We start from the raw sequence: 19,488 nt of genomic DNA, 5'->3' as shown, positions 1-19,488 counted from the left end.
CAATTTCCTCCTCGTGAAATGAGGGGGTTGACATTCTGGAGAGCAATTTGGGATTCTGCCCAAAGGGCTACCAAACTCTGCACACCCTCGGATCCAGCAGTGTCTCTCCTGGGCCTGTATCCCTAAGAGATCAGAAAAGAGGGAAAGGGACCCCCATGTGCAAAACTGTTTGTGGCAGCCCTTTCTGGAGTGTCAAGAAACTAAAACCAGTGGATGCCCATCAGTTGGAGAATGGCTGAATAAGCTATGGTACATGAATGTTATGGAATATTATTGTTCTGTAAGAAATGATCAACAGGATGATTTCAGAAAGGCCTGGAGAGACTTACATGAACTGATATTAAGTGAAGTGAGTAGAACCAAGAGAATATTATATACAGAAAAAACAAGATTATGTGATGATCAACTGTGATGGACGTGGCTCTTTTGAACAGCGAGGTTGTTCAGGCCAGTTCCAATGGTCTTGTGATGAAGAGAGCCATCTGCACCCAGGGAAAGGACTGTGGGTATTGAGTGCGGAGCACAACATAGTATTTTCACTCTTTTTATCATTGTTTGCATTTTGTTTTCTTCCTCATTTTTCCTTTTTCATCTGTTTTTTTTCTTGTGTAGCATGGTAATTGTAGAATTATGTATAGAAGAATTGGAAAAAAAAGAGAGGATTGGGTTAGCTGTCCCCTAATTAGTTCCTTTACACTGTCTATGAGCCCATGATTCTTTATCATGCACTTATTCCTGTTTCATCTGTAAGCACTTAACTCTTCTAGAAAACCCTGGGGGAATCTCTAGGGGAGCTCTCTCCCCTTTTAAAGGGGGCCATGTGGGTCCGTCTTCTTGTTTTAATTGTTCTTCCCTCTCCATCATTGCCACTTAAATTTCTAGACTGCCATGAAGCTTATTTACAAGTACTTTGGGGGGCAACCCCCCCTTTGAAAGTCCACAGGCTAAGTGCTGTTAATCATATGTTCTCATCCAGCCCTGAGTGAGACCCATCTGGTGGTTTGTATTCAGGGCTGGAAAGAAATGAGACACATAGAGACCATCTGACCTTTAACCAAAGGAGGTTTTATTAGCAATAACACAGAAACGATATTAGGGGAGACTAGAGCACTGAGTCACTGAATGTCAGTGACTCTGAACCCCATTAAATTGTAAGCTCCTCGACGGCAGGGACTGTGTTTTGCCTCTTTTTTGTAGCCCCTGAGCTTTGCACAGTTCCTGGCACATAGAGGACATTTAATCAATGATTGAGTCTGAATTGGCCCTGGTTTGTTTGGTTGTCATGCCTAAGGGATCCCAGAGTCTCCATCCAACAGACTATGCTACATAAATAGCCAGACAGCGACTTCAGTGATTGGAGCTCTGTCCAAGGCAATCGTGGGTGGAAAATTATCTTATGGGGACCTTAGGAAATGCTATTCCTACCAGAATCCATTTTATAGATGAGGAAACAGAGAGGAAAAGGGACTTTAAGATTTCTAAAAAAAACTGAAAATTCAGATTTCAAAAACTGAAAATTCAGATTTCTAAAATTCTTTTAGGGATTACAAAGTACTTTCTCCCAACACTCCTATGTCGCTAGGACAAGTATTGCCATTTAGCAGATAAGGAGCCTGGAGACAGGAAAGGAGTCACATATTAAGAGCTGGAACTGGGCCACGGATCCCTACCTTGATTAACTATAAATTCTAGGCCCTTTTTTCCTTGGGCGCATGGCCCTTTCATAAACTGTATTTTCTCTTTGTTGTTGACAGCCACTGATGTGTGGACGGAAAATGGTTATGTGGGGCAAAAGCAGGGCAATAATCCCCAGCTAAATGACTTTCTATCTAGAGTTGGGGGACAGCAGGTAAAGTCTTGTTCCCTTCGTTCTGTCCACATTCCAGCTTCTTGGTCCATAATGGGACCAAAACATCAGCTCTTCTTGAGATATACTGGCCTTTAGTGTTCAGGAAATAGCAACTGAAGACTTGCCACATCCTCTTAGTTCCATCAGAATTTCTTCTTTCAGGGGCGGATGGCTTTAGTTGAGGAAGGGAGGTCAACACAACAAGGGAGGAATCTGAAAATTAGGAAAAGGGAAAGATTGGTCAGCTGAACATAGTAGTAGGCTATTCCTGTAGATATCCGCCTTTCCACCCCCATACTGATGAACCTTCCTCTTCTTCCTCTTCTCCCTCTTCCCTCTCCTCCTCCTCCTCCTTTTCTATCCCTTTTCTTTCTCCTCCTCTTCATTTTCCTCCCCCTACTTCTCTTCCCCTCCTTCTCCTCCTTTTCTCCCCTTTTCCTTCCCCTTATTTATTTTCTCCCCCTCCTCTTCTTTCTACCCCTCTTCTTTCAGCTCTTCATTCTCCTCTCCCTCCTCCTCTTCATTCTTTTCCCCTTCCTCTTCCCCTCCCCCTCTTTTTCTCCTCCCCTTCTTCTCTCCTCCCTCCTTTATCTCCTCCCTCTCCCTTTTTCTTCCCCCTCCTCCTCCTCCATCTCCCAGTCTCCCCCCACTCCCAGAGTTCACCCAAAGCCTCTGGTAAAATGACCCTCCCTCCAGAGGCGTTATTAATAGCCCCAGCTCAAATCACCAGCCGAGAATGGAAACCCGCAGTGGTGGAGGAGGGAAGAGGAAGCTAAAGGGCAGCCAGCTCCGGTGGGCCCGGGGCAATGCCGGGGGCACAATGTGGGTGAAACGGGACAGCCTCTACCAGTCCCACACCATCATCCGATGCCCCTCCTCCTCTTCCTCCTCGGTCTCCTTTTCAGGTAAGGGACATCCCTTCCTCACCAGCTTGTCTGGCTCCGTCTGCAGGCCTCTCTCAGCCCCCTGGCATCTTGATGACCCCGACTTCCTGTCTGCCCAGGGCCAGCTCTTGTTTTCAGGAGCAGTCCCTACAACGGGGCTTTGCTCTCTCCTTTTGTATGAGCCTAGAGCTTGGAAAGACCCCCAAACAAGGGTCCGGCAGCCCTGGAGCTTTACTCCCTTCTTGTCTGTTGGTCACAGCCCACTGTGCCCTCCGAACCTTTCTGGGGCTGTGTCCCAGATCCCTCGATTCTCGGGGTCCTCTGCTTTTCTCCTTTGAAAGAAAAACAAACCCGCCCACATTTCTTCACAACAGGCATTTTCTTTCCCCATTTTGGCGCTCAGAAGAAAACTATTTTTAGTTCTAGGGCAGTGGGGACAAAGAGGGTCAGACTGGGCTAGGCTGAGCCGATGCTGGGAGACTGGTGGGAGCAGGGAAAACGGCTGTTGGGATCTCACCTCCTCCACAGTGAGTGACTGTGATCCAGGGGGTCTGCCAGAGGGTGGGTCTGTGTTCCAGGGGGTCTGCTGGAGAGTCTGTGTTCCAGGGAGTCTGTCTGTGTTCTGGGGAGTCTGTCTGTGGTCCAGAGGGTCTGTCAGGAAGTCTGCCTGTGTTCCAGGGGGTCTTCTGGGGAGTCTGTTTGTTATCCAGGGGCTCCTCCAGGGGGTCTGCCAGGGAGTGAGTCTGTGTTCCAGAATCTTTGCCAGAGAGTCTGTCCATTTCTTCTCCTCTCTCTCCCAACAATCCTGCCACTGAACCCATCTCCTGATCTGGACCGGACCAGAGACTACTCTCTCCTGCTTGCTTATACGTACCAGTACAGGGCATACTGGGTTTGGTGGCAGGAACCTCTATTAGTTATTACCTGTATGATTCTGAAAAAAAAAATCACTGTTCTCTACTCTTGGATTTCTTTCTCTATAAAATGAGAGGATTGGATCGGATGATCTTTAAGGTTCCTCCCAGCTATTATAAGCTCATTAATCTTCCTTCTATGAGAGATGACCAGTCCTCATGGTACAGTCCATAAGGAGAAGTTCAGTTGATTTTTGTCATTTAAATTTTTCTATTTGGAGGGTGAAAGAGATCTAGACCTTGATTATATCCAGCGGGGAACTCCTGGTACGGAAACTCTCTCCACCACTTCAGATCTGCCACTGACCTGCAAATTATAGAAAGTTGCCTAGGGCTTTGATATTTTAAATGACTTGCCCATAGCCAATAAGAATTTTTAAAAATAAATTTTATTGACTTTTTTTTGTTTCTATATTATTTAAATGTCCCCTATATCTCTCCTTTGTCCCTTCTGGAAAACTGTCTCAACATATCTATATCTATATCTATATCTAAATATATCTATAACAAAGAATTAAAAAAAGGAAAAAAAACAGAAAAAAACCCCAGAAAAATTAATTAATACACTGAAAAAAAAATCTGACTAGGTATATAACATTCCTTACCCATAGTCTTCCCACTTTTGCAATGGAGTTGCTATTTCTATATCTATATGTCTATATCTATCTATCTCTCTCTATATATATCTATATTTATTTACAAAATAGAAACATTTGCTTCATTTAACGTAATTTAAATATCTATATATTGTCTCACCATCCAGTATTATATTATTATAGCTCTTCTTTGGGGCTAGGCTCCAAGAAACATCTCTTAAGCATCTACTGTAGGAAGAGCATTGTGTTGGGTCCCAGGAGGCAGAGCCCTCCCTCTGTGTAGTTGATTCAACAATATTGTCCAGTTTACTTGGAAGGAGAGAACATCATATAACCAAGTTTATAGGATCATAGCTCTCAAGCCCTAACAGAAGCTGTATTCCCTGATTCCAACCTTGGAAGCCTTCCTCATCTCCTGGTGCAATATTAAGCTAAGGCTTCTTGAGGAGGGAATCTGATTCTGGCCAGCACATCCAGTCTGGATTGTGTTCCCAAATGGTTCAAGTTCATTTCTCACCTTTGATATCCTAAAGAAATTTTGATTCATCCCTGAAAACAGATGTGTTAATCATAAATCTTATCAATCAACCCATAAACTTTTTATTATGAGCTTAATGTGAGCCAGGCACTGTGGGAAAAAAAAGGAGGTGAGAGACAGACCCTGCTCTCTGGAGCTCACCATGGAGGGGGCTCGTTGATCTCCTTAATTTCAGAGCACAGTGGCTCCAGAACTGAGGGTGAGGTGGAGGTGGGACAAGCTTATATCCTTATTGGACAATTTCACAGCATCACCTAGGAATATTTGAGATCTGGCCCTGTCCCCAGGTAGGGGATACAATTGATCCCTCCGTGAGCCCCCAGTTCTGAGGATTTGGTTCTGGTTTGTTTTTCCAGGTGACTCAGAAGAGGAGGACATGGGGTTCCTGGAAGTCACTGTTTCAGATATCAAGCACCCAGCTCCAGAACTGGGACCCATGCCTGATGGCCTCAGCCCTCAACAGGTCTGTGGGGGAATGGCTGGGTGTGTGTTTGTGGGGGAAAGGGGAAAGTAGGGAATGTTCCTATTTCCTTATTTGTGCCCAACTGAGTTTCTTGCCTCGAGGAGGGAGATGACCACAAGCTATTTTTGACAGCTATGTATGGCAGGGGGTGGGTGGGGAACAGAACCACTCCTGACCACAATAGGGCTTGTAGGAATTGACTCTACAGATGTAGGTGTCCCCCGGAGGTAGTCCAGTAGTTAGCGTGCTGGGCCTGGAATTAGGACGACCTGACTTTTAAGTCCAGCCTCAGATAATTTACTATATGATACTGTGCTTCTGTTTGCCTCAGTTTGATCAAGTGTAAGATGGAGATAATATAGCACTCTACCTCCCAGGATTGCTGTGAGCATCAAATAAGATAATATTTGGTTTTTTAAAAATTTATTATGGCTTTTTGTTTACAAGTTACATGCATGGGTAATTTTACAGCATTGACAATTGCCAAACCTTTTGTTCCAATTTTTCCCCTCCTTCCCCCCACCTCTCCCTCAGATGGCAGGTTGACCAATACATGTTAAATATGTTAAAGTATAAGTTAAATACAATATAAGTGTACATGTCCAAACAGTTATTTTGCTGTACAAAAAGAATCGGACTTTGAAATAGTGTTCTATTAGCCTGTGAAGGAAATAAAATAATATTTGTAAAGTGCTTAGATACTGTATTGTAGATACTATATAAATACTTATTCCCCTTCCCTCCCAGCATCTTCTCTGCCCAGTACTAATCAATTACCCTTTCTAAGGAATTATATAGCATAATGAACTAATTAATTAACTAATTGACCAATTACTCTCATTCCTATAGTACTTTTAAACTTAACAAAGCATTTAATTTAGTGACTCTGTAAGGCAAGTATTACTAACCATCTTCTTGCTATTGAGGAAGGTTGAGGATCAGGGGGGAAGTGATCTCCCTCAAGTCACACAGCTAGTAAGTAGCAAATCCAGGACCCAGACTCTGGTCCTTCAGCCTCCAGAGCTAGTACTCTCTCTATCCTACCATAGCTGCCTTTTGGAATCTGTTCTCGCATCTGTTTTTGATTTTCTGTGTGATCTCAGATGACTCATGAAATCTTTCTGAAGCTTTCTCACATGTGAATGGGGAGGAGGAACAATTATTCTATCTTACTGGGGAGGACCAGTAAGAACCAACACCAAACACTATGAGTTTCTAGGGGAGAAAGCACAATGAAAATTCAAAATGGGAGTGGAGGGATTAAGCTATAGATTGAGGTATAGAGATAGAATGTTGGAGTTGGAAGGATCTTTTTAGAACACAGAATCAAAGAGGCTTGTGGGACACTTAGGAATATAGAATGTTGGACCTGGGAGGATGCTTAGAACATGGAATCTTAGAGATTTGTGGGACACATGAGAACATAGAATGTTGGACCTGAAAAGATCTTTAGGACATAGAATCTTAGATGTTCCTGGGACATATGAGAACATAGAATGTTGGACTTGGAAAAATCTTTAGGACACAGGATCTGAGAGGTTCATAGGATACATGGGAACATAGAATGTTGGAGCTGGAAGGATCCTTAGAACACGGAATCTTCGATATTCATGGGACACATGGGAACATAGAATGTTGGACTTGGAAAAATCTTTAGGACACAGGATCTGAGAGGTTCATAGGATACATGGGAACATGGAAAATAAGAGCTGTAAGGTATATAGATAGAATGTTGGAGCCGGAAGGATCCTTAGAACATAGAATCTTAAAGGTTTATGGGACACATGAGAACATAAAATGTTGGAGCTGGAGGGGATGTAAGGAGATAGAATATTGGAATAGAAGGGATCATGAAATGGTACATATTAGAATATGGAATATCAAATATTAGAAGAGGATTAAACTTTAGAGAATATATAGTTCTAGCTCCTTATTTTATGGATGAGGAAATGAAAGCTTAGAGGGAAGGATTTGAGGTCCCATAAGTAGTTAGTTGGGTTCTAGGATGGATCTAAAAAGGATCTAGAGGTGGGTGCTAGGACTCTGGTCTTCTGATGTTTGGTGCAATGTTCTTTTCCTGGGGCTGGCCAGCACTTCCTCCTAAAGACATTGAGGGTATTATATAAATGTTCATTCCTAGAACCCCTAGTAATCAATCATCTTCTCCAAGGAGCTATGCAGTATAGCAAGATAAATATAGTATATTCTAATATAACTAATATTGATAATTCTAATATACCATATAGTATATTCTTTTATTTGTTCAATAAAATTTTTATTGCTTTTCAATTATTCTATTTACAAACAACATGAAAATTCTTGGCCTTATGATACAAAGCAGTTCTGAGCTGTAATCTAGCAACATAAGCTTCATCATGGGAACTAGGGAGAGACTAAGGCTTGTGCTCAAGCCAGTACTTTCCAATGGAAAATACTCATATAGTATATTCTGATTTAATTAATATTAATTAGCTAATTAAATTAATATGTATTAACAATAATGAATAAATTTAATTAGTTAAAATCTGAGAATAAGATCATTATGGATTGAGGAATGCCAATGATAACCCCCAGGGAGGACAGAATGAATCCCTGGATCACAGCAACTATATGGAAATTTGAGAGAAAATGACCTGCCTATAGGCTGATGACGATTTGTTCCAGGGCATCACTGGTGGGCCTCTGCAGAGCCCTTGAATACCACTGGAAAACCTCAGATATGGACAAAAGAGAAGGCAAAAAAAGAAAAAAGAAGCGAGGGAGGAGAGGGGGAAATCAGAAGGAAGAAGAAAATGCAGCCATTTGCTCACCGAAGACTGAAAGTTGCTTCTTAGAAGCCATATTGCTTAGACGAAAGAAGACCGAATTTGTAGCCAGATCTGGATTTAACCCCCATCTCTGTTGCTTAATGGCTTTGTGACTTTAAGTGCATTTCCGACTCTTTCTGAGATTTATTTTACATATCTTTTAAAAAATGGCATTGATGATAATACCTACATTAACTTGTATATCTTATAAAATGAGGGTATATGTATGTGTGAGGAATCAAATGAAATAAATTATAGATAGACTCACAGAATTTGAGATGTAAGAGGGATCTCAATGATCTAGTTCAACTTGTTTTCCTCTAAGGATCCCTTTGTATTTCCTATAAGGATGTAGTGGAAATTTTCTGTGAAATGAAAGCATTGGATTAGATGATCTAAGTCCTTTGTGGTTTTAGATACATCTCCTTTTACTCCCCTATTCTCTCACCATACACAAGTGATCATCTAGGTTCAGTCTGAAGACCTTCAAGTAAAGGAGAATCTTTTAATCATCCATTCCAGTGTTGGACAGCTCAGGATTTTCCTGATATCCAGTCTCAATTGTCCTGCTTGAACTCTCCCCATGTTTTAATAATCCTAGGTCTCCCCTGTAGGGTCAGAGAATCAGCCCAACTTCTTTCTATGTAAAAACAATCTAAAATGTGCGCTATTTAGTTTGGAACTATGCTCAAAAAGTTATCAAACTGTGCACACCTTTTGATCTAGCAGTGTTTCTGCTGGGCTTATACCCCAAAGAGATCTTAAAGGAGGGAAAGGGACCTGCATGTACAAGAATGTCCCTTGCAGCCCTTTTTGTAGTGGCCAGAAACTGGAAACTGAGTAGAAGCTCATCAACTGGAGAACGGTTGAATAAATTGTGGTATATAAATGTTATGGAATATTATTGTTCTGTAAGAAATGACCAGCAGGATGATTTCAGAGAAGCCTGGAGAGACTCAACATGAACTGATGCTGAGTGAAATGAGCAGAACCAGGAGGTCATTATACATGGCAAAAACAAGACGATATAAGGATCAATTCTGATAGACATGACTCTTTCCAACAATGAGATGATTCAACCAGTCCTAGTTGTTTATTGATGAAGACAGCTATCTTCACCCGGAAAGAGAATTGTGGGAACTGAGTGTAGAACACAACATAGCATTCTCACTCTCTCTGTTGTTATTTGCTTGCATTTTGGTTTTTTTCTCAGTTTTTCTTTTTCTTCCTTCTTGATCTGAATTTTCTTGTGCAACAAAATAACTGTATAAATATGTATAAATATATTGAATTTAACATATGTAACATATATTGGACTACCTGCCAGCTAGGTGAGGGAATGGGGGTAAGGAGGGGAAAATTTTGAACAATTTTTTTTTTGTGCAAGGGTCAATCTTGAAAAATTACCCATGCATGTGTTTTGTAAATAAAAAAAACTTTAATAAAAAAAATAAAATGCATGCTATTATCATAGAATCTGTTGACCTCTCCTAGATGCCCACTGATGTGAGTTGCTGATAGAAAGGAAACCTAAAAAGTATTGACCCTCCACCAGATTTTTGTCCCTTGTATCCTTGCCCATGGAGTGTGCCTGTGTTTATGCCAGATATATGGATTTGCTAGAAAAAGGACTAATTAGCCTGGCCAGAGTAGATCTTCAAAGAAGGGACTGGATTAGGAACTCCCTAAGCTCAGGGGCTTAGGGATAGAACTAGGCATCCAGAGCTGGCTATGTGGGGATGATAGATTGTCTCAGTGATTTTTTTCTTTGTCCCTTACAGGTGGTGAGACGTCACATCTTACGGTCCATTGTGCAGAGTGAGGGCAGCTATGTGGAATCCCTGAAACGGATCCTTCAGGTATGCTAAGGAGATGGTATCTAGGAGGCTTCTGGAGAATTAGAGGGAGTTGCTGATCTTTTCCTAGGTGGTCTAGAGAGAATCACCAAGGAAATCAGGGCTGAAGGCTCTACAAGTTTCCATGTGGGAAATTTGGCCTTTGTAATTCAGTTGAAGGTTTAAAAAGTAATACCTTTTTATTCCGAAATACATGCAAAGATAGTCGTTAATATTCACCTTTGCACAACCCCATGTTTCAAATTTTCTCCCTCCCTTCCCCTATTCCACTCCTCCAGACAGCAAGTAATCCAATATATGAAACATGTGCAATTCTTCTGTACACGTCTCCACATTTATCATGTTGCACAAGAAAAGTCAGATCAAAAAGAAAAAGAAATGAGAAAGAAAAAAAAAAGCAAGCAAGCAAACAATGAAAAAATAAAAATACTGTTATGATTCACCTTCAGTCCCCATAGCCCTCTCTCTGGATGTAAATGGCTCTCTCCATCACAAATTTATTGGAATTGCTCTGAATCACCTCCTTGTTGAAAAGAGCCAAGTCTGCCAGAGTTGATCACCACATAATCTTGTTACTGTGTACCATGTTTTTTTGGTTCTGCTCACTTCACTTGGTATGTTCATATAAGTCTCTCCAGGCTTTCTGAAATCATCCTGCTGATTGTCATCTATATCTTATAGATATAGACCTATATCTATATGCATTTTTCTTTCTCTCTCTAGAGACAGACAGATAGAACAATAGAACAATAATGTATGGAACAATAATGTTTTTGAAGGGACCTTATGAACACAGAAAGTCCGATGCTAGGCCCTCAGTCATATAAATAGAGAAAACACTTTTTATAAACCACATCCAGTTGAAGTTGGCTAGGAATTTGGGGACCTCATGGGACATGTGACGACTTAGTGGGAGAAGCCAGTGCTGGGGCCATCATGGAGATGGTCTGTCACTGGGGCATGTGGTGTCTGAGAAGCTCTTCAGAGACGCATCCTTTTTGGGAGGGTTCCCTCTCCCACTGCCACTGAGAATGAGGCTTTGGGTCAGCTGCAGCTCAGAGATTCCCTGAGATCCTCTCTCCATATGGCATAAGGGTCCTCCAGTCCCTTCACAATTAGGAAGCAGCATAATCCAAAGGAAGGAGCCACGGGTTTGAAGTTAGAGGACTTGCATTTGAATCCTAGTTTTGTTGTCTATTATAATGTGCATGAACTGGGACAAGTCTTTTATTAGCTTTTTAGAGGTTCAGTCTCCCCCTCTGTAAAATGAGATAACCCGTGCCCTTTCTGAACCCCTCCCTCTGGGAGGCTGTGGTTAATGTGCCCAGGGGACAGTAGGAGGGTAGGTGGAGGCTGGAGGCGGAACCGTCTCCATCCAGAAATAAGAGCCCCGGTCCCGGGTATGGAGCAGGCCCTCTGTGGGATCCGGGCCTGGCTCTCCCACAGCAAAGGGCATGCTCTCACTGCCACCATCCTGTGACAGGATTACAGAAACCCCCTGATGGAGATGGAGCCCAAGGTGCTGAGCGCTCGCAAGTGCCAGGTGGTCTTCTTTCGCCTGAAGGAGATTCTGCAGTGCCATTCCATGTTTCAGATCGCCCTCTCCTCCCGAGTGGCCGAGTGGGACACGACTGAGAAGATCGGCGACCTGTTTGTGGCCTCGGTGAGTAGGGGATGAGTGTTAGCCTTGGGGTCACGAATGGCACAACCACAGGACCTTATGAAAAGGTGTCTAGTCTCTCTCAGCCTCAGTTTTCGCATCTGTGAAACAGGTAGAACAGTTCTTATGCTCTCTCCTCTTTGTTTCTAGTTCTCTAAGTCCATGGTCTTGGATGTGTACAGTGATTATGTCAACAACTTTACTACTGCCATGTCCATCATCAAGAAAGCCTGTCTCACCAAGCCAGCGTTCCTGGAGTTCCTCAAGGTCAGTCATGGGGGGAGTGGGGTACCCTCGGTGGGGAGAGGCAGGTCACTTGCTTGGCGGGACACCGTTCTTGGCTCGACTTTCCGCTTGTCATTTGGGTGAAGGATTTCCCCTTCCCTGACTTTAGTGACCCCCCCCCCCAAATGACAAGCGGAAAGTCCCCCCCCCTTAAGATGGGAAGTTCGCATCCAGTGCCTGGTCCTAAGTGCTCATAAGGATTAATGCAAAGCCAGCTTCTTGGTCGATTCCATGAGAGCTGAGTAGTGTGCCAGAAAGCGGGATGACCACAGGCTGTGCTCTAAGAGTCTCCCAGTCCCGACATCCTGTGTCAGGCCCCTCTGGTTCCCACGTCCTCTGCTCTAAGGGTCTCAGGTTCAGGTTATCTCTGATCCCGATTCCAGGTGTAAGAGCCCAGCCACAGCAGGTGTTTGTCACATGGGAGAGGGCAGGGGTGTTTCTGAGCACTAGCTCCTGACCATCTCGAGGGCTCGGGCTGAGGGGCGGTATGCTGGGTTCGGACAGGGTTTCTCCATGTAGGGCCCAGAGCTCTTACTTCTCCTCACTACCTGAGCCAGGGCTGCAGCGCACAGTGGGCACCGGGTGGATCCCAGGGGAGGAGGGAAGGGCTGAGGGACACATCTTGGGCAGTGACAGGAGCTTTTCTTCTGCAGAGGCGACAGGTGAGCAGCTCAGATCGAGTCACCCTCTATGGGCTTATGGTGAAGCCCATCCAGAGGTTTCCTCAGTTCATCCTTCTGCTTCAGGTAGGGTCTGGCAGCAGCCAGCATCAGGGTGTGGGGAATGGGCTACTGGGCTCCCCAGCCACCTCCCCCTCTTTGCCTGACCTCCGTTCTCAAACAGTCAGCATGTCCGATCTTCCCTTTCATGCTCCTGGCAGTCCTTCCCAAGATGGCATATGTAGGTTATATGGTGCCCTCTGGAAGCGTTGGCTCAGCCTTCACCGAATGAATGATAGAAAAGCACATGTTTAGCACTTGCCATGTGACAAACTAAGACAGTTCAGTAATTACCTAATAATTCTACTTTGGGGAAAAAACACCATAAAAGCAAGTCCAGCTTTTGGGCAGATGGAAGGCCCTGGAGACCCCTGGGGTTTCAGCAGCAGTGCAAATGGCAAGGCCCTGTGTAGGGTTCTTAGGCTTTATAAGTAGGTCAGAGGACAGCACAAGAGCATTGAGGCAAGGCAGATGGTAAGACCGTCTCGCCAGGAGGGTTAGAATTGGTAATTAATTCTCATCTCATCCAAGTTGTGTGAGCAGTCAAGCCCCGGTGGGTTCTGAGTGCTCTGGGGCTAGGAGAAAGGGCAATGGGGAAAGAGAGAGATGGAATGGGAATAAAATGGGAAGAGTTCTCAAGGGTAATACACTTAGCATGATAGGAAATTGTCTGACCTTGACCCGGAGAGAGCCTGCGTGGGGAATGACGATCACCTCAGATCACCCCAAGGCCCGTCCCGCCATCGTGCTTCCTTACTTGGAGCCTTCAACATAATTCATGAAACATTTATCGAGTGTCTGCTCTCTGCAAAAAGGAAACAGCCCCTGTCCTCAAGGAGCTTACAGGGGCAAAGGGGACATAACTTGTATATGGAGAAGTTCTCTTCATTATTTCCATCAGTGACACGGGTGAAGGCTGAGAGATTCTGTTTATGAAATCTGCGGAAGACACAAAGCTGATGCAGTGGATGAGAGAATTTTACTAGGATAACGGGGTGATCTAATATGATGAAATTGAAAATGGAAAAAAATTCAGTGGAAAATCCTGGAAAGTGTGGACACAGCATGGGTAGTTACGTTTTTATAAGAAAGAGCTAGAGATCTTAGTGTAGTGCAAGCCCAGGGTGAGTCAGTAGTGTCAGATGGCTAGCAGAAAATTAAGCTATTGGATGGCAGTATTGGATACAGAGAATGTGAGACAGCAGGGGTGGGGATGGGATTTGTGATTTCATTGATCCAGGGAACTTCTGGGTACAGGTCAGCACTGAGTGCAACTTGGGTTTAGTGAGCTGTCCATAGGATTGAGAGCGTCACACAGGCCAGGATTGCACTTGGTCTTCCCGGCTTCAAGTCCAGCTCTTTACCCAGGGTGCCAAACTGGTCCTCAAGTGGAACGATGGCCCTGCTCTGTTCTTCCCTGTTCTTGCCACGTCCGAAGGCTTGTGGGTCCCGTTTCCAAGAGCCATGTTTTAGGAGGGACATTGACAGATAGGACAGACCGTCCCCAAATAGGGGATCATAACTGCGAGGGGATTGGAGACCGTGTCTTGTGAGGGTCAGCTGAAAGAAAGGGAAATAGTTAGCTTCAAGGGGGGAAGATTTAGTGGGAAACATGAGAGCTGTCATCAAATATATGAAAGGCTGTTAAGTAGGAAGAGGGGTTAGTCTCTTTCCGCTTGGCCCAGAGGCCCCAGAAGTGACGAGCAGAAACACATGTATTAGCCCTTCAAGGTAAGGGAAAAACTTGACTGTGAAAGCTGCCCCCTGGTCAGTGTGATGGTCTAGAGGTCCCTAAGTACAGGCCAGATCTTTTCACAGTTGTTATAATAAAGGAGATACTTTGGTTGTGCTTTCTGACTCTGAAGTTCTGTGATTGTATAACTTTCCAGGGGTTGATTCAAGGTTGGATTCTTGAACTAGTGACCTGGCCTAGCATTGTTCCTAATAGCTGGCCCTTGACCTGTTATTCCCCCTGAAAAACCCCTTTTGTCCAGGGACAATCACTTGGTTTGTGCTTTGCTTATATTTCATATCGTCCGATTTGTGTGCACAAAGTTTCTTTCAATAGCACTGGAAGGCAAGGGTTGGTTTTTTGTTTTTTGGGTTTTTTTAGGTTTTATCTTTCTATCCTCAGCTTCTGGCTAATTAGTAGGCACAAAGTAGGTGCTTAATGAGTCTCAGCCACATTGAAATGAATTAAAGTGAATTCTCTCACTTGGGTCAGTGTGGGAAGCTCACTGCTGAGTAGGAGAGCTTATAGGAGACGAGATTGCCAACAGCTCACATCTATTCAGGTCCCACGTCAGCCTATTACAAAGGGGGCTTACCAGTTTGGACAGCCATTTGAACCCCACAATTTTTCTGGGAACTCTGGGACATGGGCTGGGAAGAGACTGAGGCAAGGGTCAGCTTGTATCTGGCTATGCCAGAGGTGAGCACCTACTCTGTGCCAGGTATTGGAGCAAGTGCTGGAGATGCGAGATGACACTAAAACCCATCAGTCCCTCTTGGAGCTTATTTTTTTTTTATTACAGCTTTTTATTGACAGAACATATGCATGGGTGATTTTTCAACATTATCCCTTGCACTCTCTTCTGTTCCAATTTTTCCCTTCCTTCTCCCCACTCCCTCCCCCAGATGGCAGGTAGACCCATACATGTTAAACATGTTAAAGTATATCTTAAATACAATATATGTGTATATATCCATACAGTTCTCTTGTTGCACAAGAAAAATTGGATTTAGAAAGAAGGTAAAAATAACCTGGGAAGAAAAACAAAAGTGCAAGCAGGAACAGAAAGAGTGGAAATGTTATGTTGTGGCCCACACTCATTTCCCAATGTTCTCTTGCTGTGTGTAGCTGGTTCTGTCCATCATTGATCAATTAGACCTGAATTAGATCCTCTCATTGCCAAAGATATTACTTCTATCAGAATTTATCCTCATAGTATTGTTGTTGAAGTGTATAATGATCTCCTGGTTCTGCTTGGAGCTTATTTTTAACTGGGAACAAAACAGGATGTGGCCAGAGAAATAAATAGTCTTGATGTGACCCAGGAGTTGTGAGGCGTGTGTATGAGCATGGGTGAGGAGGGAGAGAGACAAAGGGAGGGACAGAGAGATTCACAGTGGAGAGAGAGAGAGACAGAGAGAGATAGAGAGAGACAGAGAGACAGAGACAGAGAGAGAAGAAGAGAGAGAGACAGAGACAGACAGAGACAGAGAGAAAGAAAGAGAGAGACAGAGAGAGAGAGAGAGAGAGAAGAAGAAGAGAGAGACAGAGAGAGAGAGAGACACAGACACAGAGACAGAGAGACACAGAGAGAGAGAGAAGAGAAAAGAGATGAGAGAGACAAAAACAAGAGTCAGAGAGAGAAAGAGAAAAAGAAAGGAGTTGAAAGAGATAAAAAAGAGTGAGGAGAAAAGAGATAAAGAGGCAAAGTCAGAGAGTCAAAGAGAGAGGAAAAAGGAGAGAAGAGAAAAGAGAGAGAGGAGAAAAAGATAAGAGACAGAGACAGACAGGGAGAGATAAAGAGAGAGGGAGGAGGAAAGAGATGAGAGACAAAGACGAGTCAGAGAGAAAGATAGAAAAAAAAGAGGTGAAAGATAAAAAAGAGGGAGGAGAAAAGAGAGAGTCAGAGAGTCAAAGAGAGAGGAAGAGAGGAGAAAAGAGAAAGAGAGAAGAGAGAGAAAGATAGAGACAAAGACAGAGGGAGAGAGAGAGGGGAAGGAGAAAAGAGATTAGAGACAGAGACAGAAAAAGACAGAGAGAAAGAGAAAAAGAGGGGGTAAAAGAAATTAAAATTAAAAGAGAGGAAGGAGAAAAGAGATAAAGAGAGAGAGAGAGACACACACAGAGGGAGAGACACAAAGAGAGAGAGAGAGACAGAGAGATAGAGAGAGAGAGACAGAGACAGAAAAGAAGAGAGAGACAGAGAGAGACAGACAGAGACAGAGAGAAAGAGAGAGAGAGACAGAGAGAGACAGAGAGAGAGAGAAGAAGAAGAGAGACAGAGAGAGAGACACACAGACACAGAGACAGAGAGACAGAGAGAGAGAAGAGAAAAGAGATGAGAGAGACAAAAGCAAGAGTCAGAGAGAAAAAGAAAAAGAAAGGAGTTGAAAGAGATAAAAAAGAGCGAGGAGAAAAGAGATAAAGAGGCAAAGTCAGAGAGTCAAAGAGAGAGGAAAAAGGAGAGAAGAGAAAAGAGAGAGAGGAGAAAAAGATAAGAGACAGAGACAGACAGGGAGAGATAAAGAGAGAGGGAGGAGGAAAGAGATGAGAGACAAAGACGAGTCAGAGAGAAAGAAAAAAAAGAGGTGAAAGATAAAAAAGAGGGAGGAGAAAAGAGATAGAGAGTCAGAGAGTCAAAGAGAGAGGAAGAGAGGAGAGAGAAGAGAAAAGAGAGATAGAGAGGAGAAAAAGATAGAGACAAAGACAGAGGGAGAGAGAGAGGGGAAGGAGAAAAGAGATTAGAGACAGAGACAGAAAAAGACAGAGAAAGAGAAAAAGAGGGGGTAAAAGAAATTAAAATTAAAAGAGAGGAAGGAGAAAAGAGATAAAGAGAGAGAGAGACACACACACAGAGGGAGAGACACAAAGAGAGAGAGAGACAGAGAGAGAGAGAGAGAGAGAGACAGAGAAGAAGAGAGAGAGAGAGAAGAAGAAGAAGAGAGAGACAGAGAGAGAGAGACACACACAGACACAGAGAGAGACAGAGAGAGAGAGAGAAGAGAAAAGAGATGAGAGAGACAAAAACAAGAGTCAGAGAGAAAAAGAAAAAGAAAGGAGTTGAAAGATAAAAAAGAGCGAGGAGAAAAGAGATAAAGAGGCAAAGTCAGAGAGTCAAAGAGAGAGGAAAAAGGAGAGAAGAGAAAAGAGAGAGAGGAGAAAAAGATAGAGACAGAGACAGACAGGGAGAGATAAAGAGAGGGAGGAGAAAAGAGATGAGAGACAAAGACGAGTCAGAGAGAAAGACAGAAAAAGAAAAGAGGTGAAAGATTAAAAAAGAGGGAGGAGAAAAGAGATAGAGAGTCAGAGAGTCAAAGAGAGAGGAAGAGAGGAGAAGAGAAAAGAGAGATAGAGAGGAGAAAAAGATAGAGACAAAGACAGAGGGAGAGAAAGAGAGGAAGAAGAAAAGAGATGAGAGACAGAGACAGAAAAAGACAGAGAGAAAGAGAAAAAGAGGGGGTAAAAGAAATTAAAATTAAAAGAGAGGAAGGAGGAGAGAGAGAGAGAGAGAGAGAGAGAGAGAGAGAAACAGAGAGAGACAAGGAATCCAGAGACGAAGAGAGAAAAGAGAGAGACCCAACAGGACCAACCATGTGCCCTGTGTCTCTGAAGCTGCCCCTCTCCTCTTGCCCTCTTAGGACATGCTGAAGAACACCCCCAAAGGCCACCCCGACAGGCTGTCCCTCCAGCTGGCCCTCACGGAGCTGGAGACGCTGGCTGAGAAGCTGAACGAGCAGAAGCGGCTGGCTGACCAGCTGGCTGAGATCCAGCAGCTGACCAAGAGCGTGAGTGACCGGAGCAGCCTCAACAAGGTGAGGGCCCAGGGGAGGCTTGAAAAGCTTCCCGTCCTCCCGGGGTGGGGACAAGTCCCTTGCTCTCAGTGTCTAGAGCGAGTGCAGAGGCTCCAGGGAGCTCTGATGTTTGCCGTCCGTGTGGTCTTGGCTCCCGATCTCTGTATCTCGATCTTGTGTGAAGGGACTGAAGGACGTGGCTGCTGACGTTCCCTCCACTGACCCGATATAGCCCAGGCTGGGCCCGTCTGCACGGCTTTGTTGGATCGAAAGCCTTCCAAGACAAGCCCAAGGACCAGTCAGTGGGACTCGGGGAGTTATTTGGTTATTCGGGAGACGATGAATTTGTCCGTCCCAGTAGTTCAGGAAGGTTCTGGTGCAGTGGGGAAAGCCAGCCCCGGGGTATCAGAGACCCTGCCTTTAGTTCTGTCCCTGCTAGTTACTACTGAGGGGGCCGGTCCGGTCCCTTCTCAGGCCTCGGTTCCCTCATCTGTAGTTTGAGGTGATTACCTCTAAATCTAGGACTCTAGGGCCTGTGATTTTATGATTCTACGGCACTATTGGGCAGGGTTTGGCAAACTAGGGTCTGAATGTCAAATCTGTCCTTAGCTCCCACAGACCATTCAAAAAATAGGCCCCGGGGCTGCTTGCCAACCCTGGTGGGGAGCAGCGGGCACCTGTGGAAGTCCCTGGCTGTAGTTGGTTGTGCCATGTCGAGACTGCCCACGGACCCCGGGCTTGTCTGCCTCCTGGGATGCACCGGAGGAGGCCCCGAACCTCTGAAGGCCCCGTGGAAATGAGTGATCCCAGAAGTGAATGATGGTATTTGTCCCTGAGACTCCTCCACCAGATGGCAGTGTTCTTCCATTCCTTTCTCTAGGAGGGATGGGAAGGGGAGACAGGGAGACCCCACGGACCCCTGGTTCCCTGCCCTGCCTCCGGTCGGAGAAAGGTCAGAGGCCCCACTGACTCAGGTGGAAGGCACCTGTGCTCATCCCATCCACCCGCTGCCTCTGAGCAGGGACAAATAACGCCGGGTCCATCCTGGTGTACGGGGAGAATCCTCTTCTCCCCGGGTCATTTCTTTGGCCCTGTTGGACAAGACTTGAAGAGCCAGCTCTTCTGAGCTGCTTTAAGGTCTGCGAACCGAGATATTATCTCATCTGATGTTCACAGCCTCTTTGGGAGATGGGGGCTATTATTATCCCCCTTTTACAGATGAGGAAACTGAGGCAGACAAAGGCGAGCTAGTGAGTAAGTGTCTGAGACTGGAAAAGACCTAGTGAATACAGTGAGAAAGTTTATTCGGTAAGAGCCTGGGTATTACACATTTACACATTTATCTGCCTACCGTTGGGGCTGGTAGACTTTGTTCCACATGGGACGCGCCCCCG

General features: G+C 44.6%; 1 protein-coding gene across 1 annotated transcript in view; it reads left to right on the top strand.

The window, feature by feature from the left end:
* ARHGEF10L (Rho guanine nucleotide exchange factor 10 like) overlaps nucleotides 1–19,488 on the top strand; it is a 219,278-nt gene that overhangs the window by 109,241 nt on the left and 90,549 nt on the right. Inside the window, 6 exon segments of the mRNA XM_031962751.1 lie at nucleotides 5,138–5,244; nucleotides 9,833–9,910; nucleotides 11,391–11,570; nucleotides 11,718–11,834; nucleotides 12,506–12,598; nucleotides 17,942–18,115. Of these exon segments, the coding sequence (XP_031818611.1) occupies nucleotides 5,138–5,244; nucleotides 9,833–9,910; nucleotides 11,391–11,570; nucleotides 11,718–11,834; nucleotides 12,506–12,598; nucleotides 17,942–18,115 (749 nt within the window).

This window comes from Sarcophilus harrisii, chromosome 3, assembly GCF_902635505.1.
Source record: "Sarcophilus harrisii chromosome 3, mSarHar1.11, whole genome shotgun sequence".
Lineage (NCBI taxonomy): Eukaryota > Metazoa > Chordata > Mammalia > Dasyuromorphia > Dasyuridae > Sarcophilus > Sarcophilus harrisii.
This window is presented reverse-complemented; position numbering and strand designations above follow the sequence as displayed.